Below are 27,190 nucleotides of genomic sequence, written 5' to 3' on the forward strand. Positions count from 1 at the left end.
TCAAAATGCACCGATCTTGATCTGCCATTTCCCTCTGTGACCCGCAGGCTCTTTGACACACGCTACAGCATCCGGGAGAACGGGCAGCTCCTCACCATCCTGAGCGTGGAGGACAGTGATGACGGCATTTACTGCTGCGTGGCCAACAACGGCGTGGGAGGAGCTGCCGAGAGCTGCGGGGCCCTTCAAGTGAAGATGAGTGAGTGGGAAGAGAATCTCCCTTTGATTTTAAACTTGACTTGGTGCAATTGGCACAGGCCTGGAGGTTCAGCAGTGAGACAAGTTCAGGTTCAAAGCCTGGCCTTCAGGCCAGTGAATTCTATCGCTCTGACTCGGCCACCAATCACCACCCTAAGGCCGCCCTCTTAGTTCCCTGTCCCCTCCCATTTTCTCATAGTCACACAGATCTTTATTTCCTCACACCCTGACTGGGAACTTCCCTCTACATTATTTACTGCACTTTGGAAGCATAGTTCTGTTACAATCAAACACCCTTTTATCTCGCACCTTTTGGACATTTCTACCCTTTTACCTCATTTCAAGCTTGAGTTTCTTCTGAGTCACTTTCTGGTTAAATAGAGGATGCTGCATTTCCCTATCTCCTGTCTACAGGGCTAGTGAATACGAATGCTGATCTCCTAGGCTCCTAGCTACTTTTAAGCTCCTATGCTTGTAAAAGCCTGTTCAAAATCTGTCCTCTAGGGAGGGCTTATCACCATTCTCTGACTATTCATCGTGTCACCTACTTTAAACAGCCTTCCCTATACCCGGGTCATCATCCTAAAGGATTTTAACAGTCCCTGCAGTAGGACCATTAACCATTTCACAATTCCTTGACCTTCACAATTCCTTAACCTTCACCAATCCAGTAAAGTTTATCTTAACTTTTTATCAGTCTGCCCAAATCAATAACTAGCTGGAAATGGTCTGCATTTAAAATCTCCAGCCTCAATATGTTGCTTTCTGATCATGGACACTTCTTTGTCCAGCTTGTAGGATTAAGGGAACCATGACCTGCCTCTCCAAGTGGACGATACAAACTGCGCTCGCGCATCTCTCTCTCTCTCTCTCTCTCTCTCTCTCTCACAAGAGTATCTAAGTCTCTCTTCACTCCCTCACTCCTACTGTAACAGGGGTTCTCTTGATGATTTGACTACATCCCTTGTCACTTTGACATGCTTTTTTTCTCTTTCCCCTGATCTTCTTTTCCCTGATCTTCTCCTTCCTGATCTCTTCTTCCTAATCTTATTTTCTCTGAATCGTCTCTTTAAAAAAAAAAAAAGTCCCCATGATGGGCAGAATCACAGCCTCTGGGACAGGAGTCCCTCGCATTTCTCCATTGCTAGCAAAGCAATAAACCTTCTTTTTCCTTTTTCTCAAAACCATGTCCTCATTATTGGATTGGCATCAGGGATAATTTCTGAGTCTAGTTTATTTCACTTAACGTGATATTCTCCATTTCCAACCATTTACCTGAAAATGGCATAATTTCATTCTTTTTAAGGCTGAGTAGAACTCCATTATGTATATAGCACAATTTCTAAATCCATCCATCTATTAATGGAGATCTAGGTTGATTCCATAATTTAGCTGTTGTGAATTGTTCTGCTGTAAACATTGATGTGGCTGTGTTGCTATAGTATGCTGATTTTAGATCTCTGGGGAAAATATGCAGGATTGTAACCCAAACTTTTTAAACTGATTTCTTTTTGATATCCACTAAGTTGTCTTAGTATTTGATGAATTTTGTAATACAATTGCTTAAGATAATTCTCAAAATGACTATTTAGAATTAAATAAAAAGTTAAAATTCTACGTTCAATAAGTCATATTGCCTTTTTAATTTCGAACCTTTGTTTTCCTGTAGAACCTAAAATAACTCGTCCTCCCATAAATGTAAAAATAATAGAGGGATTAAAGGCAGTTCTACCATGTACTACAATGGGCAATCCCAAGCCATCCGTATCCTGGATCAAGGGGGACAGTGCTCTCAGGGTAAGTGATTATTGTGTATACAAAGCATTTTAAAATACAAAAGCCCTTGCACTCAGCTACATGCTGACAGACTCCTAGTTTCCATATACATTCTGACCAAACTTAAATATGTCTATTCCTATTTACGCAAACTGAAGGGCATTCCAGTCTGGCTTGGGGAAAAAAAGAGATGGAAACCAGTAATGTTAGGGATGGAAAAGGAGGCAAAGCCAAAGCAAATCTACAGTGGTCTTGGTTGGTTGGTTGGTTGGTTGAATCATTTATTTATTTATTTATTTTAACATTGAATCATTGAGACTTAGAGGAAAAATTAAAAAATGAAACCAAAATCCAAGCTTGAGAATTGGCATTTCTTGAGAGGAGGGAGAGAAGTGAAGTTTGGAAGAGAAGAAATGAGCACACTGGAGAGAAGTTGGAGCAAGAAGCCTCAAGATCAATGAACAAACACCTTGACAAATACCTCCCTGGCCATGAACACTAGTCAATTAAGAAATCTATTATTTATATGCTTATTTGTGCTGCTTTTGTATCTTAGCACCACATTTACTAATATACTGCACCCTGATTGTCCCTTCCCATCTTTACATCACATCTTCACATCTTCACAGCTATGATCTAAGTGAGATTATAAAAATATGTTTGCCATCTTTCCATGCCTAGCATATTCCACAGGAAATACACAGGGGTCCATATGTCACTTAACTGAAATAATCTATAAAACTGATAAACTTTGTTATATTAAAGTAAAACAAATAATGTCAAATTTTAATGATATCTATGTAACAAAAGCAGGTTTTTTTTGTATTTTTATGACAGTTAATTTAGGTCATCTTGCACTATTGCATTAAATGTTGTGTGTTATACATAATAAATGCCCAATAAAGGCTAATATTTTTTATGTAATAATGATGATGATAAGATAAGCAAATGTTTCCTTGGTTAGGAATGTTTTCCAACTTATATTCTTATTTCTGGCAGGAAAATTCCCGTGTGGCAGTTCTTGAATCTGGGAGTTTAAGGATTCATAATGTGCAAAAGGAGGACGCAGGACAGTATCGATGTGTGGCAAAAAACAGCCTCGGGACCGCGTATTCCAAACTGGTGAAGCTGGAAGTCGAGGGTAAGAAGCTACAAGGCTTCCTGTCACTGTGCTGTCAGGAGGCCTCATGTTTTCCTAGGAAGGCTTGAGAGAGAAGAGATGTAGGTAGTCCAGTTCTCTCAACTCCTCTAGGTATTCAGAGGTTCATACTATGAGAACAGAAAAGTTAAAAAAGGAAATTTTCACTAGTGTAAAAAGCTGCATTCTGATAGGCACAGCAATTTATGCCTAGAATCCCAGCAACTAGGGAGGCTGAGACAGGAGGATCACAAGTTCCAGGCCAGTCTCATCAACTTAGTGAGGCCCTAAACAGCTTAGTAAGACCCAGTCTCAAAATAAAAAATAAAAAGAGCTGGGGGTGTAGCTCAGTGGCAAAGCACCCTTGGGTTTAATGCGTAATACAAAAAAATAAATAAATAAAACGATGTTCCATCTATCACTCTCAATCTCTGGTAATTTTGACTACTACTGACTAAATTCAGTATCGTACCAAAACAATAGAACAGCATTTTAAAACTTCTTCCTGGCTTAGACAATTCTCCCTCATCGATATGTTTGGAGATATTAATTTTAACTTTTTCAGCATATTAAATGACTTTTTAAGAAAGATATAAAGAGGAAAATAATATTTTTTCATATTGTATTCTGTCACAAAGGGATGAGAAAATTATGACTCAAAAACAGATAATCAAAAATGATCCTAGTTCTGTGGATTATGGAATAAGTTGTCAACATAGTGATATGTTGTCAAATATTTTTTAAATTAATGAATTCATTAACTCAGTGTGAAAAGTCTTCACTAAGAAATCAGAATCCAAACAGACCATAGTGTTCTATCCACTTGTCCATTGGGTTCTCGACCTAAAATTATACCCCATTTTGCTTAAAAGTAGGAATTACCAGCCCACCTGTACTAGGTGAGTAAACTGAGTACTGACCCCTTCCTGTCCCAAGCCACAGATTCTACATCTCTGGCTCTCAGTGTTCTCATCTGAAAAGTGGGGTTTGTTGTTTTTAATGAAATCAAGTATCGCTAGTGTGTAGCAGAGTCTGATCCTTTGTATGTACTTGGTAAGTGTTGGCTATAGGAATTGCCACCCATTTTCCTGCTTTTCTCTTTAATGGATAAAATGTTGGACTATCACATGTTGGCTCAAGTTAGAGTTCAATCAGGAAAGGCTTCAAGGCTTCCTCTTTGATTCCCTCTGACTCTCTTTGGCCCAAATCCATCATTTCTGGCATCTCCTCCGTCTCACTCATGCAGTTTCTACTTGCTCTTTTAAAGTCAGTTTTATTTCCTGAGTGGATTTGTGCCCTTCCTCTAACAGCTTTAATGACCTCATTTCCTACATTTGCCTCTAATTGAGGCAACATTTTAGTATGTCATTGCCCTGTTTGTTTATAGAGTTTCCATTAACTCATTGTAGGGAAGAATGAAGTTGGTTAATACTAGAGGCTTTCAGGACATAAAAAGATACACTTTCAGCATAGTGACTTTAATATTTTATGAATTAGAGAAGACTAGTATGCAACAATTAATGTGGTTATTTCAGTGAAAGCTAAATAAAAATATAAACACATTCAGATGCATTGAATATCTACCTGGATTCAGTTATTCCTTGAACTTCCTATGGAATACTGGAGAATTAACCCTATCTACTGGTATGAAATTCCACAAAAGAATTTTCCCCATTAAGAAATCAAATATAAACCCCTCTACTCTAAAATACAATGCTAATCATTTAGGTCACTGTCTTCATAGGTATTTAAAAAATGTTTTAACATTGGCTTAGAGAAAATCATCACTTATCTTAATTTGTTGGAATCCAATTACACAAGTCTTGTCTTGACACATTTTTAACTATGCCATTAGTAGGACTAAATACTGCCTTCTTTCTTCCTAACATTTAAATGGAAATGCTCATTGCTTTAACAGTTAATATATGCTAGCAGTACTACCAGGCATGGTGGTTCACACTTGTAATCTTGGTGATTCAGGAGGCTGAGGCAGGAGGAACTCAACTTTGAGGACAGCCACTGGATCTTAGTGAAAGCCTGCCTCAAAATAAATAAATAAATAGATAAATAAATAAATAGGACTGGGGCTGCAGCTCAGTAGGAAAGCAACAAACAACCCTGGGTTCAATTCCCAGTACCAAAAATAAACGCGAAACCCACCAAACAATAAACTTGCTAGTACTGAGAAGCTCATATATTAAAAGTTCCTCTCAGAGTAGGTAAGATAATCATTTTAGCTCACACGTCTATTTCTATCCTCTCTAGTCCCTATTAAAATAGCGAAAATATGTGACAGCACAGTTTTGGGAACATAATAAGGATGTAATAAATCGTATCTACTCTAATTATAATTACTATTAAAACATGAATATTACAGCAATTCCATTTGGACTCTGGAAGTTCTGAAAGGTTGACTTCCACTTGAGGAAATAGTTGACAGTTCTGCAAGATAGAATGCAGACATGACCTATTTAGAGGAAGGGTCAGCTCACAACCAGTGAAAAAGCAACAGAGAAATGACTAGAAGAACCCAAAAGTGCTTGGCAGTGGTGAAGGTCAAAGGTGAGGCTGAACCATGATCATTAGTCAGGGCAGATGAATATATGTATGTGTCATGTAGTAATTCTGCAAATAGCCATGTGATGGCTGTTTTGAATCAGAGCTTTATAATGCTGTTTGATGCTGTGCTACACTTATTGCAGATGGGCATGCCAGGAAAAGATAGGCTTTGCCCCTGAGAGCACCTAACAAGGATAAATATGCCAGGCATGTTAACACACTGTATCCGGTATGTCATAACAAACAGGAAAAAAGCATCCTACCATGGGGGAATTAAACTCTCTTTCCAAACGACTGCCCGATCTCTGGAAGGGCAAAGTAAAGGTATTCTACCCTCTGTCTCATGTCAAGAAGATTCCAAGTGTAACATACAGAGTCTTTCTACAAGGATAAGCAAGGAGATGGCTAGCATTTTAAAATGTTCCATAGATGCTAAATGCTTTACAAGGATTATTTCATTTAATCATTGCTAATAGTCTGTGGGGAAGGTCCTAAGTTGTGTCATTTTAGGAAAATGGGAAAGAGGCCACACAGGGAGTAGAGACTAGGAAACTGAGTCACACTGAATGCTGTCTCTCCTCCTGATGAACAGCACAGGCCTGTGTGACCCTGTCAAAGAGTAGTATCAGAATGGAAGGGAGGCAAGAGGCTAAAATACCATAAGTGAGGCAGGGGGAGGGGGGGATGGGGAGGAGTTTGTGGTAAATTAAGCAGAGAAAGGAAAAGAGTCAAAAAAAAGGGAGCAATTGTTATAAGAATATCAACAATGTTAGATCAGGAATGAGAAAGGAAATTTGAACATACAGCGAGAAGGCAATGTGTTCTTGAGTCTGCAGAGGGTGTGTTCAGGGACCGGGTGGGACGATCAACTTTGCACAGAGGGTGACCACGTGTCCTGGTTTTCCCAGGACAGTTCTGGTTACACCTGTTGTCCTGGAATAATTATTAATAGAGTCCCTCTTTCACTTTCAAAAGTATCCAGGCTTCCAGGATAAATTATAGGGTTACTCTCCTTGGAAAGGAAGAGAATGTTCTTCCTTATAACAGGAAGAAGGGACAGGGAAGGATTTTCCAGTATGAATCAGTTCATAAACTGGAATTCGAGAAAACTCTGGCCTCATGGTCTCCATTTCCTTGAGGAGGTAGAAAGTAAGGTTATCCTCTGAAAATGCTTTTGTAAGGGGCTGGCATGAGGGTAAGGAGAGTGGAAAGGTTTTAAAATAGCTGCAGGATGAGAGGGATGACTCACAAGGGAAACCAGGACTACGGAGCAGCATGAGGCTTTCAGTAGGGAACAGGGAAGGTCATGCATATGCAGTGGTCTCAACCTGCACGTGGATGGGTCCCCCACCCCGCATTGCTCTGCTTTATAAGTGAAGTTCAGAGAAAGTAGAAAGTTAAATTTAAAGACAGGACAAAAGTGTTGGAGCTTTGCCAGGCAGGAAAATAGGCCAAAGGAAAATATTGCAAAAGAGATCGAAGAGATAAATCGTGGAATTTTTATATATCAAATAAGCCTAGCATTTAATATCCGACTATCAGATATACCAGGGTTAAACACTATAGTTTCTGCAATGTGACAGACAAGGTAATATGAAGATCTGCCTACTACAAACACCTAGAAATGCTGGCTTAGCTGTATTATTTCTCACAGGAATAAAAATGTGAATCTCCAAAAGCCAGAAATGGAAAAGAATTAAACAAATAGAACAGTAAGTTCATAAGCAGATTCTCCATTGTCTTGGGGATCATGGGAGAGATGCCCATCTCTGTAACCTAAGTGATTGCATAAAGATCAGTAAAGAAGCAGGAGACAAGGTCTCAGATCCACATGAAGTGGGAGCTGGCATTGAGATCCTTCATAAAACTGAGAATCATAGAGGTGGAAAGACAAGTGAAAAAAAAATCCATCTATGGGCACAAAAAGGCAAGACTGCAAAAGCTTTTGGCTTCCTGAATTGTAATTGAGAGGGAGGAAAAAATATTTCTTCTATTGATGAATATTAAACACTTAGGATACATAGGTTTGATATGGAATTAATACTATCAGCAATCTGGAATCATCACCTGGAGAAGCTAACAAAATAATGGTTCCAGATCAACATATTAACAAAAAAATACTCTAAAAGGAAACACCTGACCCAGGTGACCTAGGATTTTCAGAGATAAAATCACACAGAGAATGAGTTCACAGTGCAAAACTGTAGCATCCACAGGAAGTAACCTACCTTGAATAGGTATTCGCTTCCATATGTACAAAGGAGTTCAGTTAATAAGCAACATAACAGGGACTAGAACATAAATATGATAAGAGTGATTAAAAGACCCAAAAGGAGCGCACATCTGTAATCCCAGCAACTCAGGAGGCTGAGGCAGGAGGATCGTGAGTTTAAAGCCAGCCTCAGAAATCTCTTAGTGAGGCACTAAACAACTCAGTGAGACCCTGTCTCTTAATAAATTTTTTTATAAAAATGGCTGGGGATGTGGCTCAGTGGTCAAGTGCCCCTGAGTCAATCTCCGGTACAGGAAAAATTTTAAAAAAGGACACAGAAGGAGGAATAAAATGTGAAGAAAACACATTAGGAAAGACAATTTTAAGAAAGAATTAAATATGATTTTAACATATTAAAAATAATGATTGAACTTAAAAATTAACAGAATAATGGCCTATTAGAGAAAAAAATGCACCCATTAGAAGAGATTGCTTTAAAATTTAGAATTTAGTGCAGGGAGAAAAAGATAGAAAAGATGAAATTGAGTTTAAGAAATAATTAAAGATATATAGAAAACAGAGGAAATACTCAAAAACATGACTGAGAACTTGACAACACTGATGAAAGTCAAATCCTCAAGTATAAGAAGCAAATCAAGTCCCCGTTGGTAAAAGGAAAGAACTGATAAATAAATGATTTTACCAAGACACTTCATAATGAAATATCAAAGACAATTAAAGTATTGAAAAGAAAGATTACTTACATGGGACAATTTGAGTCTCAACCATAGAGAGGATATCAGGAAACTATCACTTTAATCTATGCCGATAGTTTTGTATAGCCTAGTGGAGGTCTTTTTGGAAAAAAAAAATCAAACTTTAAAATGCATATCAATTTAATTTCTGCAAATTTATCTAAAGGAAAATTTTCACAATTATATATTCAAGATTATTTATTACAAAATTGTTTATAACAGTAACAAATTAAAAAGAATTTAACTTTATATTGGTAGGAGATTGTGTGATGAAGTTCCATTCAGACATGAAGAAGAATGAAATAGATCTGTAGGTAATAACTTCTAAAAATGTCCACCAGGTACATGATGTGGGTCTGTTTCCCATCTCTGAGCTTTAGTTGTCTCCTCTATAAAATAGAGATAAAACCGGGCACGGAGGTGCACTCCTGTAATCCCAGCGGCTCGGGAGGCTGAGTCAGGAGGCTCACAAATTCAAAGCCAGTCTCAGCAAACTCGAGGCACTTAGCAACTCAGTGAGACCCTGTCTATAAATAAAATACAAAATAAGGTTGGGGATGTGGCTCAGGAGTTGAATGCCTTTGGGTTCAATCCTGGTACCATTCCCTGCAAAAATAAAATAGAGATAAAAACAGCACTTACATCTTGGTTTGCAGTAATTACTAGTCAGCATAGGCACGTATAAAACATTACATAATTGTGCTGTTTTTAATTATTTACTTAATTTAATAAAGTAATTGTATAGTGCTTATCATATATATACATGGTACTCTTCCAAGTGCTTTAAAATATTAATTCATTAGCAATATGCTATGTTCATAGGTGAAAAGTAAGTTAAAGAGCAATATATGATAGATATTGGAGTACATGTGTATCAAACCCAACAGTCATGACTTCTGCATGTAGATTGCTTGAGAGCTAACTTCTATTTTTACTTTTCACATTGCTCTGTGCTTTTGAACCTTTATAACTAGGAACAACTAATAGACATATTTATGCTTTCAAAAAACATGTCTTCCAAATATGTATGATTTGGAAGAAGATCCATGAATCTTTCTGTTCACTGGTGTGACATGTTATTTTCGCAGCTCTGTTGCTCTCTTCTTCTCCAAGACAAACTCAAAGATGGGAAAAGTTCTGTCAAAGGCAGTTGATCCCCATGTTGATTAGGTATTCACAGCAAGAATGCTCAGGGTGGAGGTCTGATGAAGGGAACGTGGAACACACCATTTCCTTAGGAAATGAACCTATGTGTAGAGACAGAGGGAGGCCTGCAGAGGAAATGAATGGAGCCATCCAGATGGAGGGGAAGGGGTCAGAGAACAGACAGATGGATTTTCTATCAATTTAACTCTTCTTTCTTACTTATGGACAGAAACCTGCCCTTTGTGATTTTATAATGGTTTTCAAGATCCACCATGAACATTCGGTTTGGGTTCTGATTTCTCTGTGAACCTTTTCTACACTGTTAGGTGCTACTGACTTATAGCATAAAGGGAAAAGTAACACAAACAAAAGTTCTCAGAGACGTGAAGCACTGCTAGAATAGACCTACATAGGTACACCAAGTTGAAACGTTGGCAGGGGAGTTTCTAATGATTCCCCAACTCCACAGGCATCTGGAATGCAGAGAAGGGTGGTCAGTCTCATAGCTGTAGAGGTTGTTCCTGTGGAAATTCAGCCCAATCTCAGGTACCTCTGGGACAGTAGGCATTAGAATAGGTTTTATGGCAGGATGGGACCAGGGGACATCTTTTTTCCTAATATCACCAAAGAAATCTGGATAATAGATTTCATGTATTCTGACAATTATTTTTTCTTATTTTACCATACTATATAACTCATATCTGGGGTCCATCCTTGAATCATTGGCTTCTTACGATCACCATTGACTAATTTTTTCATTCCTTTGACTTACATTTTAATGTCTCTGAAATTGAGATTTGTCTTACAGTTGCTAAAGGACATTATACCTGTTTTGTGGCTTTTGCCTTCTAGCTGAGATAATTCCTTAGCTGTTTCCAAATATGGGAATAAACATACAAAGATAAAACTAATGAACCAACCATACTGTCTCACAAAGCCTTCTTATGTTTAAATAGAAATATTATTTATGCTTGTGATCATTTGTGTTAAATAGGTCCCCAAAGCAATGAAAGCAACATTTTCCATGTAGTCTTTTCCCCCCTCAAAATATTAACCACCTAATACCTTTGTTGGGATGAAAACAGAGTCTGAGTGGCTTTTCAGGGCCTCGTAGAAGAAATTTTCTCCCAAGAGACAGTTTTGCCTTTTCTCTATTCTGCTCTGCATTTTACTTTAAAGAATGAGCCCCAGAATTTTCTTGGTACATCTGGAACAGTTTTCTCCTGAGCACTCTGAAAGGCCAGTAAGAAACTCAGTGGCCCAGGGCGATGACAATGAAATATGCTCATCTGAATAGTTGGGCTGGGGTTTCAAGGAGAGTTGCTACTGTGGTCACTTTGGACAACTCTCAAGTGCCGTATTGATTTTATGTCCCCATGTTTAACCAACAGTGTATGCTCCTTTTAAAAATATGTGTTTAAAGAATAATAATACCACAGAAACTAAATCCCTTTAGTTTAATAACCTCAGTCTTGTTTTTATATCCAGATGGGTCTTTGTCTTTTTAATTAATGGAAAAGACACATTTACAATGAGCAAATAATAGATATATTTTTCTTTCCTTGTGTTCTTCGATTTAACTATCATGACATAGTTTATCTCAATGTGGATCTGACAGTGTTCTATGAATCTCACACTCAGATAAATCCTGTTTTGTGTATAAAATCTGATAGAGAGTCCTTGGGATCCAAATTGAAGTGGGTAGATTTGGAGTGTCACCAGCTCCCTGCTGATGGCACTTTCCATTATTACCTTGTTTACCCTGAGAGTTTTAATCCATTAAGACAAAGACAGGGAAGCTGGAGCCAAGAAAGGTTTGCAGCAAATGTGGCTTGGCATCAATACCCCCAGTGAGACTCAGAGAGGAACTAGAAGCAGAACAGGGGTGAGAACAGTCCTTCTAGGTAGAGGTGTTGCAGGTTTCAGCCTGTAGGCAGGTGTTGCAGCCTGTAGGACTCCTCATCGACACTGGGCTTTGAAAAGCAGCATTCTGTCTCCACATGTGGGCAAGGCACTTTGAGGAGGGGAGGGAAGGCAAGCCCCAGGAACAATATAAGCAGCCTCCGTGCATAAATTGCTAACCCTTATCAGGGCACCTGAGAAGTCTAAGGCTTGACCATGTATCTTAGGGCTGACCAAATCTCCTCAGAAGCTTTTTCTTTTTTTGCAAACATATATGCAGAATGAAAGGTGAAAAGTAGAATTTCAAAAAACTAAAAGAAATTCATATCTGTCTGTCTGTCCTTCTTATCTATCTATTTATCTGTCTATCTATCATCCATCTATCTTCTCCCATAAGCAGAGGTCAATAGATCCACCTAGAAGTGGATCAGTGCTGTTTTCCAAATGTTAGCCTTCTGGCTGCCTTCTGTCCTAGAGATCACATTTTTCTTGTTGCACCTACAAAAGTGGAAGCGATCGTGTAATGTTTTTGCTTTTTCCTTTGTTTATGCTGCAGCTCTTAATATGACAAATGCCACAGAGAGAGGTATTTAAAACCCCAACGTGTGCCGTGCTTCTGACGATTGCAGTTTTCGTAAATTTGCAGTGGTCCTGTTCCCGGCATCAATACTACTTGTTTGATGCCACTAACAGGTTTGATTTGCTGTCATGAATGCATTGTGCATTTTAAAACCAAACCAAACCAAAAAAAGTCATACTCCTTTGATGTCCCTGGGGGCCATCATTGGAGAAATTAAATCTGCATGATTTAGTAGAGTGCATGCTCTAAAAGAAGAGTTTGATCTATTGATTTTGACTTTAGGGGAAATTATGTTGTGATTTCATCTAAAAAGTTCTGTAGGACATTCAGGGGAAAAGGTTAAAATGGTTCTTTCTCTGAAGAGTTGTCATAAAAGTCATAAAAGAATAATTATGTCATAAAAGAAAAATAATCACTATTATACCATGGCAGATAATGCTTCCAGTCGAAGGACAATTAGGTCTCTTAAATGGCAGTGTTGAAGACAATGTGCTTAAAAATAATTAAATTCTTTCATAGAATGTTGATCTGATATGGTTTGAAAGGAAAAGTTATTGTGACCTGAGCAGGTGTACTCTAATTGGAATAAGTTTTAATTTCATTTTTCACGCATTGCAATAAGATGTACAGGTGCTAACATACATATACAGAAAGGGAAATTTTCTTTCTCTTTAATAAACTAATTCATCCCTAAAGAAGATGCATTGAGCAGTGTTCCAAGAATTCTGTGAGACAGATGCCATGGAAAAATGACTTAGCATTCAATAGCAATATGGAATTCAAATAATTTTACATTCAGTTGCTTCCTTTGGTTATCAATACTTAACTTTGAGACTTTAGTTAGTGTGTTTATTTCCATGAATGATAACCTATGCAGGCATGATTTTTGGAGAAAACTTAATGTTCTGGTAAACAACCCAAGTTCTAGACTCTCAAGAGAACTACATGGGCTCTGGAGTCTAGCTTGATTTCAAATCCTGACTCTACTGCTTGTTGCCTATGCAACTTCCAGCAGGTTCCTTAATCTCTCTGTGCCTCAGTTTCCACACCTACAAAGCAAGGCTAATAATACTATCTACCTCATACATTTTAGTCAGATAAATTTAGATAACATATTTATAGCTCTCACAAGGGTGATTGCACACAGAAATCACTCAATGTTATTTCTAGGGCTAATCTAATTTCTGTGTCACAGAAACAATGATGTAAGCACTAGTGAAGACCATGATGGCTCTTTTTTCCATGTGTCATCTTTACCTTTGTGGTAGAGGCAGTCAAGTTCAATGGCAAATTAGGAATTTTGATCTCAAATAGAATTCATCTGTATTAACTTTGATTCTCTCAGAAGAGTAACCATAAGGCTTATCTCTGGAACAGAGCTTCAAAATCATAGTTCCATTTCTTATTTTGCAGATAAGGAAACTTAAGACCAGGAAAAAAATCATGACTTTGCTCAAGTTATCAAAGGAGCTTGGATGTCTTGATTCTTAAGCATCTTCCAGGACCCATTCTCGATTCTTTCCTTTTGTAATATTATGTTGGGTAGATCCGTACTCTGCAGAGTTCACATGTTTAGCATCAGCAAGACCTGGGTGTCAATCCAGTCTGTGCCATTTACCAGTTATGTGAGGTTGGATAGTTTACTTGACCTCTGCAAATCTATTTCCTCACTCATGAGATGGGGTCAATGTTACCTAGTGCCTAGAGTTCTTAAAATGGCCTGGGACAGCAGACACAGTGTCTACTCGGTGGCTCTTTGACAAATGACTGTCGTCAGTATCATTGTCTGTTGTTTGCATTGTTCTAAAGCTGGATGACTTCTACCCAGAGACTACTACTGGTTAGGCTTCTCAAATTTCATCAATAGAATGTCAACATTACCAACTGCTCATCTGGTTTCCAAAGAACATAAATCTACCCTCAATCAGCAATGCTTTGTACCTGCATTCTTGGTACTTGTCAGAGATTATAACTTTGGTTTGGCCCCACTGTGATGAGAGATATGGGGAGGCTTAGCTGAGGATCTGTGTGAAGATGGTCTTTTCATAGTAAACTGGAAGGAGGCTATCTGGGGACAACCTGTCCCAAAAGATAAATGAATAAATAAAAGACACAACGGCATGAAAGTGGAAGCAACTTCAGTGTGTATCCTGAACTTCCATTTTATTCATCACAGAAACAGATACTTGCCAAAAAATCTTGTTGGAAATATTGATCATTCTCTCACTTACTATTCCCAAGTAAATTCCTAGTGGGGAAATTACTTTAAAAATTTAGTGCCTGGGAGAAATAAATGGTCTTTTAAGAGAAACTGGCATTCTCCCACCTTCCTTACATTATATTTCACCCTACCTGGCATGTGGTCTCAAAATCCAGTTTGAAGCTTAGTATCTGTTACACTAAACTGACCATAAGTTGCCTTCTCTCTTATGCTAATATATTGTTGTTTTCCTTTTCCTGGTCATGTCATTGATTATACTCACTTCAAAACCTCTATATGAAGAGATACAAATATGATTTGATTTGATGGATTCATGGAATTCTTCCTTTGAGTGGTTTTCAAATATCAGTTTACATTAGAAAAGTTTTCTGATCTTCTTAAAAGACATAGCTTCAGGGTACATTCACCAGAGATTCAGATCTAATAGGTCTGTGATAGTGCTTTTTAATACCACCCTAAATGATCCTTCGTGTAGGTAATCCATGAATCATACTTTGGGAGACATTGACTTGAGGATTTCTACTTGGATTTTTTTTTATTCCAGAGGAATCTTCAATATCTAAGTAGAAAGATAGCTTCTTGGCATATAGCAAAATATAAATGTTAGGATAGTATCACATTTATTTGTTGAACGTCTACTATAGTCCATGCAATAACTCCTAAAGATATAGAGGAAAAGTAAGACATACATTAGTTTTCTGTTACTATGACAAAATACCTAAGGTAATCAACTTTAAAAAATGAAAGGTTTATTTTGGTTCATGGTTTCAGAGTTTCAGTCCATGGTCACTTGGTCGTCTTGCCTTGGGCAATACATTACACAATGGAGGAAGCATGTAGCAGAGGAGGGGCTATTTACCTCATGGTGGCTAAGGCATGTCCCCAATGATCTAATTTCCTCCCACCAGGCAGTAACTTTAAAAGGTCTACCTCCTCCCAAGAACGTCATAGGCTGGCAAACAAGCCTTTGGCAAATGGGTATTTGGGGCACATTCGAGATCCAAACTACAGCAATGTGGTTCTTAAAAAGTTTTCATATTTACTAAAGGAGATGCACAGGCAAGTAAGTAACTAAAATAATTAAAATGCAATCAATTTGCAGTAAAAGAGATTGTGTAGGGTAAACACAGAGGACTGAGGAGGCAGTGAGACATCAGGGAAAGATCTCTCAGAGAGGTGAGACCCAGCAGAGTTCTGATGATCTGCAGATCCTGATGTAGATCATCTCCCAATGAGAGAGGAAAGAGAAACTAGAGGGGAAATACAAATTGACCCTGTATGCACAGCTCGACACTGACTCATAACCAGGCAGTAAGAGAAGGACTAGAGAATACTGGAGAATTGGGGACAATGTCTATTAGTGGTCCTGTAAAAGTCACAGTGACCTGTGGTTTGACTCACAGACTCACCCTGAGGTTCTCTTTGATGGTATCCTCTCTTGGACATAAGTTTTTAGATGGGCGGATGGCTACCATTACTACAATTTGGGGACATGTGGCCCTGTGTGGCATTCAGAATTCTATGGCCATAGAATACTCCCAACTCAAGCCACTTTAGGAAACTAGGACACTATGCTGGGATTTCAGATGACGGAGGTTGTGGCTCTTATTTCTTTTTCCAGCTAATTTTTTTTTCAAAAAATAAAAACAAAATTTTAATAGGATTTAAATAACCCAATTTAAATGACCCAATTTGTTCTTTATAGTGTTTATCTACTTTTTTCTTAAACTGGCTAAAAACAACAACAACAAAAACCCACTTCTTTCTTATAGAATTCACCTTATTTGATGACTGTCAAAATGCAGGCATCTTCCCAAGTGTAGGTTCTTTTAAAATGCCATTTAAAGTCAGCTAAGATATTAATAAGTGTATATTGTGTAAGATAGGGGAAGTTGGGTGAATATACCTGAAACCATCTATAATCTCTTTGCAACTTTTTTGCAAATCTGAAATTATTTCAGAATTAAATTATTTTTAAAAGGAAAACTAAGGAAGACTTCAGTCCTAGGAATTAAGCCATGTGGCCTCTCATCCATCAAAATCAGAAGTTGAGTTTTTTTTTTTTTTAAAGTATGAATAAAGTGAATCAGAACTGAAAGTCTGACTTTTTATTAACTGATGTTTAAACTCCCAATATATTTCCAGAACCAGTTTAACTAGAATATTCTCAATAGCTGCACCCTCTGCTCCTAAGACTGAAATAAAAACTAGTGAACTTCATGAGTCTCTTGTCTGATTTACTTGGTAAACACTTCTTGCTGACGCTCATTAGTCACCATCCATATTTACAAGCCAGAAAAATGTTATTATCTCAAAGGCCACAGAAATGTTCCCACCCCAAGCCACTTTAAGAATCATGATATCATGGAGGCAGGCAGCCCTTCCTTTGAGGACTGGGGAAAGAGTCATTGAATGAGGATGATGTGTATGTTTCTGAAGGAGCTTGCCTTCAGATTCCTTCAGAGATGGAGCCACAGTGGGTAAACCACCTCATGCATTGCCCCACTTCAAAGGGAACAGAAATGTAAACAGTGGCAGCTCACCAGGATGGAGTTTCTTTGCATTAACTACCAAGAGTCAGGAAAGAGAAACTAGGTGTTTATTTAGGTCTGCTATTATTATTGCCAGATTTTCTTTTAATGATGAAAAACAAAAGTAGAATCTATTCAGAAACAAAAATACCACAGAGCTTCAGGATTACTTTTCAACCATCCCTGGGTCAATTTTTTTTTTTTTTAATAAAAAACAAAAACAATTTAAGTAACGCAATTTGTTCTGTATAGTGCTTGTCTGCTAACAGGCATCTCCATTCAGGAATTCATTAAAAATACAGCACAGAATGTGATAATCTATTTAAGAACATATTCCATTCCATCAAACCATATAGATTAGTGTTCATGTTCTCGTACCATGGTCTAAAGAATGAATTTCTCTTTTTTACAAGTGATTCCTCTTAGATAATTCAGTTTAAGAATGGAGTTAAGCACAGGCTTTGAACACCCAGAGGGGAAAAAAAATACTCAGCGTGATTAATATCCAGGATGCAGCCAGCTAACACAGGTTGACAATTTAAAAAATAAAACAAAAATAAAGCCCACTCTCTTTGAAGTCGTTGAAGGAGCAGTCTTCATGAGTCAGAAAGATGTTTTAAAGATCAAATAGCTCCAGGAAAAAAAAAAAAAAGCTAGAAGACCTTGACTCCAGGGCTTTGAGCTATCTGTTAGGTGCCACAGTAACTAATTTCTACAAATCCTATCATTTAATCTTCTCCAGGCTTCTATGAGTTGGGAGTTAATAATAACATTTTCTGGATGAAGAAGCTGAAGGTCAGAGAAATTAAGCAGCAACCCGGATCAATAGCTAGTGAACAGCAAAGTTAGCATGAAAATTTAGATCTGCCACCTGCATTCAGCTGCAAGGGTACTGAATATAATTGCAAGGAAATTTTCCTGTTAATAAGATCTAGATTTCCCAGTTTCTGAGTATGTCCTTAGAAGAAGCCCTGGAATGGAATTCTTGCCACATATTGACTATGAGAAAAATTAATGGAAATGGCACTATGAAAAAAATTTTTTTAAATCTTCAATTGATACTATTTTATAAAAGGCAAAAAAACAGAGTGCTTCATATGAATGAAATATAATTTTTACATTTCTTAAGTGTAAACTTAGTTTAGGTCTTTATATTTCTTCTGAAAACTGATTTCTATGATTTATTTATTCTACTTATTTTCATGATGTGTTCTATTATCCTGCTATTTCTTTGCTTCTTTTTTATTTATTTCCTGCTCTCTGTGGATTTATTATATTATTATTATTATTATTATTTAATTCTCCACTCTATATCACCCCACACATCCCTGATTTTGGTACACACTTCTTACTCTTTGGGAATTTTCTCAAGTCATATTAATCTTTAATGTTATCACCGAATGAATTCTCCCCAAGTAATGAAAAGATCAGAAAATTTCAATTTGAAAAGTATATTTAGAAGAACGAACAACTTAAAGAAAACATTCATAACTTTCTATTTTGAGAAGTTACTATGTATGTATCATTTATAAATTTTCTATCTTAGTTTTCTATTTCAATAAATTTATTGTGTGCCAGAAAAATAGATTATATTTAGAATTACAGGCAAGAGTAAACTAAAGTTATTGTCCTCCTTCATTTATGTTATTTTCATTATTTATAGAATGCATTTTTAGTTTCTGCAATCAAATCCATGTAAATAAGACTCTACATAATATAGTGTGTTAACCTTATACAAAAGGAAAAAATTAATTTTCAAGTTTCTAGACCAATAAGGCTGGTAATTTCTGTACAATGCCAATTCAACATGGAATACTTTTTCCAAAGTTGACAACAAAGCTATAGTTTCCCAAAATTTAAATTATATATATATATATATATATATATATATATATACATATTATACACTTATGTACATATGTATACATATATACATGAATATATATTTATGTACATATGATATTCATATAAAAAGTCCAGTAATAGCAGTGTGTTACACATCAATAACAGCAACAGCTTTTCCAGGTTTTGGAGTTATTTGAACAAAATTGTAGAGACATCCAACGTACTCCATTTTAAAAGGGGTGGCGGGTGTAAAACAAAAACAAAAACCAGAAAAAGTGAGGTTCTGGTTCTATTATGACACATGGCGCCATTTTTTTGATTAGCTTCTCAATCATCATCTGAAAGGAAAACATTCTCAATTAACATCATTAAAAACAGGTCTGATAAAGCATGGTCATTACCACCTTCATTTATTTTTTTAAAATTTGTGACCTTCCCTTCTGAATGTTGGCCTTCTCATCTAAAATAGGCCATTTTCCCTTCACCTTGGACAATCACAATAAATTCTCACTAGGCTTCTAATTGGCAAAAATCTAGCATTGTATCAGCAGTTTTATTTTATAATATCTTCTCTTAATTCTATCGCTTTGGGCTTTATGTGTTTTGAAATTATATTATTAAGTACATACATATTAATGATTGTAGCTCCTTTATGGATTCTTTTTCAAACTTTGGGAAATGTTTTTCTTCATCCCTACTAATGTTTTTCTCATAAATTATGTTTTGTCTGATATTAATATTGTTGCCACACTTTTCTTTTGCTTGGCATTGTCCCACTGTTTGGTATTTTTCGATCCTTTTCTTTCCAACCTTCTTGCTACTGTGTAGCAGAATATAGCTTGAACTTTTATATAAGACTTTGTTTAAGTAAAAATTAGTTCTTTGTATTTATTCTGAAAACTTATTTCTATTATTTGTCAAGGTAGAGCATTCTATTTTTTATTATGCTGTTTCTTTTCTCTGCTTATTTTTATATTCCTTTTCAGTTTTCTGGTGGATTGACAAGTTTTCTTTTTCATTATCTACTTGACCTCACCCCATAAACACTTGGATCTTAAAATTATAGATCACAATATTATATTTTGGTGATTACTTTTACATTTTCAATACAGATAATGCTATAATTCTAACAAAGTTCAAAATCATATCTCTAATCTTCTTAACTAAGGCAAAAAATTTTATCAATCTTTAACATCCCATCTAACATCACCTCCTTCATCCCCTGCCATCTTTCTTAAGTATTATTCAAAATTTTACTTCTCTCAAAGAATCAAATAGTTTTATAGTTAATAGTTAAATGGCCCCTCTAAAAGAGGCACCAATTTTTTTCATGTCCTTTTTCATGTCACTTTTTCCTTCTGTTTTCAATTTCTTATTGCTGAAATATATTTTTCATTAGTTATTTCAGTGACAATCTTTGGGTAGTAGACTGTCTTTCATGTTTGAAAATATCATTATTTTACCCCAATCATTCAGATGAGCATTGAAATCTAAGTTGGTAAATACTTCCATGGGCATTATCCATCCCATGGCTTCCTACAATTATTGATGAGGAATTTTCTGTCATTCTAACTATAATTCTTTGGTTGTTAATCCAGTTATTCTTTCTGGTAATGTTCATGTTTTTCCTCTTTACCTCTGACCCATATTTTTATTATAATTTGTCATGGTGCCTGTATTAGTAATCTATTGTCATGTAGTAAAATATACAGAAACTGAATAGCCAAAGACAACAATGGACAATGATCACTTCATTTCTATGAGTCAGGAATTCCAAAGTGGCTCTGCTGGGCCACTCTCCAAATCATGTTTACAGTCAAGATGTTGACCATTTCCTCAGTCATCTGGAAGCTTGACTGGGCTGGAGGGTCCAGCTCATAGGTTGTTGCAAGTTGATGCTGGCTGGTGAAAAGCCTCCATTCCTCCCCATATAGGTCCCTCCATGGACTGCTTGAGTGTCCTCACAAGATGGTGTCTTTCTTGTCCTAGTGCATTCCCGAGCTCTGATAAATATGAGGAGGAATCAGTAATATTTTTATGACCTAGCCTCAGAAGCCATGAGTGATCATCTCTGCCACATTCTATTTGTCAGAAATGAGTCACTATGTCCAGTCCACCTCTAAGGAGAAAAATTAGACTCCCACTTTTCCAAGGGAGGATTTGTGGATGCATTTCAAAACCACAACAGTGTCAAATTATTTTTATTTATCCTACTATGCACTCATTTCCACAGTGGTTTACAATCCCACTGCCACTTGGAAACACTTGACAGTTTTCAAGTACTTCTGCAAAATACAGATCCTCAGGCCCCAGACCAAAAAAAAAAAAATTGTATTCAGTAATATCAATCATTTTGGCAGCACTTATTTTTTTTTTCAGCCTCACCAGTGCTTCTGATGAATTTCAAGTTTTAAAAGCTGCTACTTTAATCCATCTAGGTATTCAAATATTTCTTGAAGTATGAAAAATCTCAACTGTTCTCTCTTTGAATATTGCCTCTTGGCCTTTCCCCTTCTTTACCTCTCACCTACCTGTGAGGATACAGTTGACCCTCCAAGTCTGGTTTCTCCATCTTGTACTTAATGTTTCACATTTTTTTTTCTCTTTGGACTGAGAGCTGTGTAATTTCATAATACTATCATCTTTCTTACTGATTCTTCTGCTGACCTTGTCCAAGTTTGAGTTTATCATATCTATTGAATGTGTGTAATTTTGTTCAGTTATTATAGTTTTAATTTCTAGCATTTTTCTATTTTTTTCAGGATTATTAATTGCATTTCAAATTTGACTTTTTTGCTCCTAATTTCTTGTTCCTTTTTAAATAAACATTATCATTTTTTATTTTTTTATTTCTTATACTTTCTTTTTGAATGGCTTTATTTTCTTCCTGAGTGAATTAACTTCCCAATTCCTTCATTAAATGTCTTAGCACTTGTTTTCCCAGTGTAACTGTGAAGTTATAATTTGCCCTTTACATTATCCTGTCTTTGAAATAATTTTTCCCATTTCCAGTAATTTTGGAGGTTGCTTTTAGGAATTCTTCCAGCTCCTGCATTTTAATGAGGTGTGGTGAATGGAAGTTCTGACCCCCAGTCTGTCATGTTCTGTAGTTGGCAACTGGAAGCATGACACGCATTGAGCAACAGTACCAGGACTCCTTCTTGAGCCTTTCACAGATAAGCCTGTTTCACTCTTGCCCTTTGGTTTCAAGGAGTGAACCAAAATCTCCAGTCCCCCACCCCAGCTGGTGCACTGCCAGAGAGATGAAACTTTAACCCCTGCTCCCTGTTCAGAGAACCTGCACCCAGGAGTTCCCGCTTATCTATTGTGTTTTGCCTGTTTCATATGCACTGAGATATTCATTTTGGTTTTGAACATAGCTTTGTCTTTTTAGGTAACAAAGAATTATAACTTTTCTATTATTGCTGTGTACTTTTTCTACCTAGATTAGTTGTGAATTCACAGTACAATCCTGATTAGTAGTCTTCATGATATAATTATGACATATCATCATGTGAATTCTACTCAGTGGAATATGTAATAAATTAAAATGTGTATTATTATTGGAAAGAAGTCAAAAGTATCAATATTTAAAGGTGACGTTTTTATCCATCTTGAAAACACAAGAGTATCATCTCCAAAGCTACTTTAACTAACATGATAATCCTATACTATTCATAAATAAAACACACCCATGAACACACATCTAGAGAGTTTTCTTACATAGCAGAAATGCCTGTTATAATTATAGCCCGACTTTTAACCAGGCAGCCTAGATCCAGAGCCTTCCTGTTATATGCCACTACATGATTTACTCAATCATTTTTTAAAGTTAATGTAATTTTATACATGACATGTATTTTGACATATCATACTTACATGGAGTATAACTTCTCATTGTTGTGGTTATACATGATGTGGAGTTACACTTGTGATGTATTCATACATGAATATAGGGAAATTATGTCCAATTAATTCTACTGTCTTTCCCATTCCCATCCTCCCTTCCCTCCCCTTCCCCCCCCCCATCCAGTGAACTTCCACTTCTCCCTCCCTGCCCCACCTGTTGAGAATCAGCATCTGCATATCAGAAAGAATATTCAGCCTTTGGTTTTTTGGAATTGGCTTATTTCACTTAGCATTCTAGTTCTCAGTTACACCCATTTACCAGCAAATGCCATAATTTCATTCTTCTTTATGGCTGAGAAATATTCCATTGTATAAATACACCATGTTTTCTTCATCCATTCATCTGTTGAAAGGCAACCAGGTTGGTTGCATAGTTTAGCTGTTGTGAATTGAGCTGCTATGAATATTGATGTGGCTGTGTTACCATACATAGAATGCTAATTTTAAGTCCACTGAGTATATGCCAAAAAGTGGGATAACTGGGTCAAATGGTAGTTCCATTCCAAATTTTCTGAGGAATTGCTGTACTGCTTTTAAGAGTGGTTGCACCAGTCTGCAGTCCCACCAGAAATGTATCAGTGTACATTTTTCTCCATATCCTCACCAATATTTATTATTGTATTCTTGACAGTTGCCATTCTGACTGGAGTGAGATGAAATCTCTGTACTTTTAATTTGCATTTCTCTAATTGCTAATGATGTTGAACATTTTTTCACATATTTGTGACCATTCATATTTCTTCTTCTGTGAAGTGTCTGCTCAGTTCCTTTGCCAATTTATTGACTGGGTTATTTGGGGTTTTTTGTTTGTTTGTTTGTTTGTTTGTTTTTTTGTGTGTGTGTGTGTTAAGTTTTTTGAGTTCTTTATATATCCTGGAGGTTAGTGCTCTATCTGAGGTGCAGGTAGCAAAGATTTTTCTCTCATTCTGTAGGCTCTCTCTTCATGTTCTTGATTTTTTTTTTTCTGTGAAGAAGTTCTTTAGTTTGATACAATCTCATTTATCGATTCTTGATTTTACTTCTTGGGCTTTAGGACTCTTGTTGAGGAATTTGGTTCCTAAGCCAACATGATGGAGATTTGGACCTACTTTCCCTTCTAGTAGGCGCAGAGTCTCTGATCTAATACCTGGGGTTCTTTTTAATCCTAATCATTGAGGTAGGAAATGGACTAGTACACCTGGAAATTAAAATTCTCATGCTCAAAGAATATTTTTCATACATATCCCAAATTCTTTCCCTTCATGATTTCAGTATTCAACTGTTGCTCAAACTTTCCCCAAAACACTTCTCTAATACCCTTCCAACACATTAGAGTTAGTCATGTCGTATTTGACTTCACCTCCAAGTTGTTTACCTTATTTGCATATTTTTCCTCATGATAATTTTATTACCAGAAAAAAGGAGGTTCCAATGCCATCCAACAAAGAGCAAAGGATGTGCAATGTCAGCCTCCTCTGAGACCTCCACTCTATGTAGACAAATTCCTATTATTATAATTATTTTTTTGGTTCCTCTCACTTTTGTCACCAAAAAGAATACAAACCTTTTCAAAGTTCTGCCTATTTTCTCTTTCTTTCCACCAGGTCAGGACAATGACTGGGTCCTCCTTTAAATCCCCAATTTTAAAGGAGTCATTGTAGAATTAGAATTAAATTTCACACAGTTGAATTTGGGTACTAAGTGTTAACAAAAAGCAAAATGAAGAAAAGTGAGTGTTGGATATGCATGAAACAGAAACAACTATATATATATATATATAATATATATATATTATATATAATTGCAAATAAAATATAATTACAATAAAAATAAAATTTATATTCATATGAGTAAAGCATTTAGAAATAAGTTTGCGATTCTTTGACTTTCTTTTGATTTTAATTCTGAATTCCACAAAATAAGAGAAAGTAATAAGTTCAAAAATGAGCAATCAGAATGGGGAACCATGCTATCGAGTTTTGAAATGTGAAAATATTTGCCGAATTTTTTTTCCCAGTGAATAGAAGTAAGAAATAGGTCTTATGGGTGGTCATTTCAAGTAAACTGGTTTGGGTTTGGTTTGATATAGAGAATAATACATTTTTTGTGTGTGTTTTAACAAAGTTGATCAAAATGGGTTGCTGTAATGATACTGAGCGCCCCATAAATTATTCAAGAAAATGATGAATCACTCCTTGACTTGAATGTTGAAGTAAAATGAATAGATTATATCAATAAGGTAGTCAGTGAGTCTCTATTCTACTGGAAAGTCCCAAGAAAGCAGAAGGAAAACACATTATAAAACCAAATGGAAAAGAACTCAAAAAAAATAAGTATTTTATTTATTCTGCAAAAGACCATGTAATATTTTAGGAGGAAAAAAACAACAATGAAATTATAATACTGAGCCCAGTATAGTTCTAACCCTAACTCCCTAAAGAAGATTAAAAAACCAACTTGGAAGACAAGACCAGTGCATTAAATACAAAGCACTTAAATGAGAATTTAACAAGAAATGGGAATAAAGAGCATGAAGCAGAAAATTTTAAAATTAGTAAGTGGTAAAACAATAAGGTCAGAATCTAGGAGAAATCACACTAGGCTAGACAAGCTAGACACACTGACAATCAAGACTCCAGTTTGATCTTGAAATGACCAACAAGCTGACACATTGAATGTGTGTACTTAAGTTTAAATAGATTTTATGGGTTATTCTTCCATAATTTCCCTTAATTTAAAGTAACCTCAATTGTGTGTGCATGTGTATATATGTGTGTGTATTAATGAAGAAGCATGTATTATGTATTAAGATACATATTTGCATTTATTCATAGAAAGAAATTTTGATAATTTCTATGTGGAAGTTAAATTTCTGGTAGAACCAAATTTCATATTGAGAAAACAACAAATCCTAAACATTCTTTCATCTCTCACGTTGTTTCTATTGATCCATAGTAGAGGAAATAGGTATATTCTTTCAAAACTTCACTCTTTCAATACAAAAAAATAAATAAAATTAAGCAAAATGAACAATAATAACATCAAAGTGAAAAACACCAAAGGGAAATCAACATTTTTCCAACAAGGCCTATGCTTTAAGCATATAGTTTAAATGTAGTCCAGTAAAACATCCATGGGGCAACATTGAAAGGAGACTCAGAATTGATCTGCACTTGCTCTAGAAACCCGAAAAAAGGAGGGTAAGAGAAGAAAATGGCAAGTGAATATGATTTTCAACATTTACTGTTGCTCTTCAGCTTGACTAGAATAAAATTTTGAAGCCATAATAGCTGTGGAATAAAAACACTTAATATCCACAGGAGTGCCATGGCCAGCCAACCACTCAGAAATATTTGACAGGTGGAGGAAAGAAAAAAAAAAGACAAAAAGAAAGATTTTTCTTCCAATCTTGGAAACAAGTACATTGTTCCAAGGAACTAGAAAGCCTGCCTAGCCCCAAACCATTCACATACAATTTTTGAGGCTTTATCTGGCCCAACTGTTGGACCTCCATTTGCTTTTTTTGATTAAGGTCTATGATACAAATGGGTACTCTGCTAGTTTCCAGTGGAAACCTAAGATTCAATACTAAAGTCACCAGGCACTCCTGGTTACGTTGCAAAAATCCAGTTTCTTCATTTAGAGGTTTGTTTAACAGACAGCCTCTAAACCTCCTTCTAGCCGTATGTTCATAATTCAGAAGTTTTAAGTGATCTTTGACTTGACTACTTGAAAAAATGAAACTAGAGTGTGCCACTGACTTGGTTGGTAGATGTAGTAGGGAAAGTTCAGAGTAAAATTGAATTGAGAAATCATAAATTCATTTAAATTTAAGGAGGTGAGGTGTTAAGGGTAAAAATGACCTCCATTGGGGTAAAAGCAGAAGACTCCATGTCTGAAAAGAGGGGTGAGTTCTTGACTCCACACCTGCAGCAACCTCAGATTCTTGGTCTCAAAACTGGTCTGGGTAATGTTAATTAAGCTCCATGACAGAGATATGGAGAGAGTTCAGAGATGATGGAGGATATGAGTTCTCCACAATCTCTGAAGAGAGTATTCTTGTCATTTAAAGCCATTAGATCAGCATCACTATTTTTTACTTATAAACAAATATTATAGTCAGCTGATCATTAAAAAAGATCTAAATTGACACAAACAAATAAATCCTCCGGAAAGGAAAAAAAAAAAAAGAGCTCCTTGGAAGTTGGAAGATGGGGGGGGGTCTTCATCTGATATAGTTATAATAAACATTTGGGAATAATTAATTTGGTTTTTGATTTCTCTCATCTAGGGTCCTGTAAAGTTTACGAATTCTCGACGCTTTATATCTAACTTAGAAGCTTTTAGATTTTTCTCTGACCAGCGCTTCACTGGCAGGTCCCCAGAGGTCTTGATTGGCCCCCCTCTGCTCTCTGAGCAGCCTCTGGGAGTTAGATCAG

General features: G+C 36.3%; 1 protein-coding gene across 3 annotated transcripts in view; it reads left to right on the top strand.

Moving 5' to 3' along the window:
- The window catches only part of Musk (muscle associated receptor tyrosine kinase), a 96,252-nt gene that overhangs the window by 17,897 nt on the left and 51,165 nt on the right, over window positions 1-27,190 (top strand). For all 3 annotated transcript variants that reach the window (XM_046452033.2, XM_046452035.2, XM_046452036.2), the window contains exons 3-5: window positions 48-199; window positions 1,868-1,995; window positions 2,974-3,115. In XM_046452033.2, coding sequence (XP_046307989.1) covers window positions 48-199; window positions 1,868-1,995; window positions 2,974-3,115 — 422 coding nt within the window. The remainder of the gene's footprint in view (window positions 1-47; window positions 200-1,867; window positions 1,996-2,973; window positions 3,116-27,190) is intronic.

Source organism: Marmota monax, unplaced genomic scaffold (genome assembly GCF_021218885.2).
Source record: "Marmota monax isolate L192 unplaced genomic scaffold, Marmota_monax_Labrador192_F-V1.1 WCK01_AAM20220418_F8-fsc00020, whole genome shotgun sequence".
Taxonomy (NCBI): Eukaryota; Metazoa; Chordata; class Mammalia; order Rodentia; family Sciuridae; genus Marmota; species Marmota monax.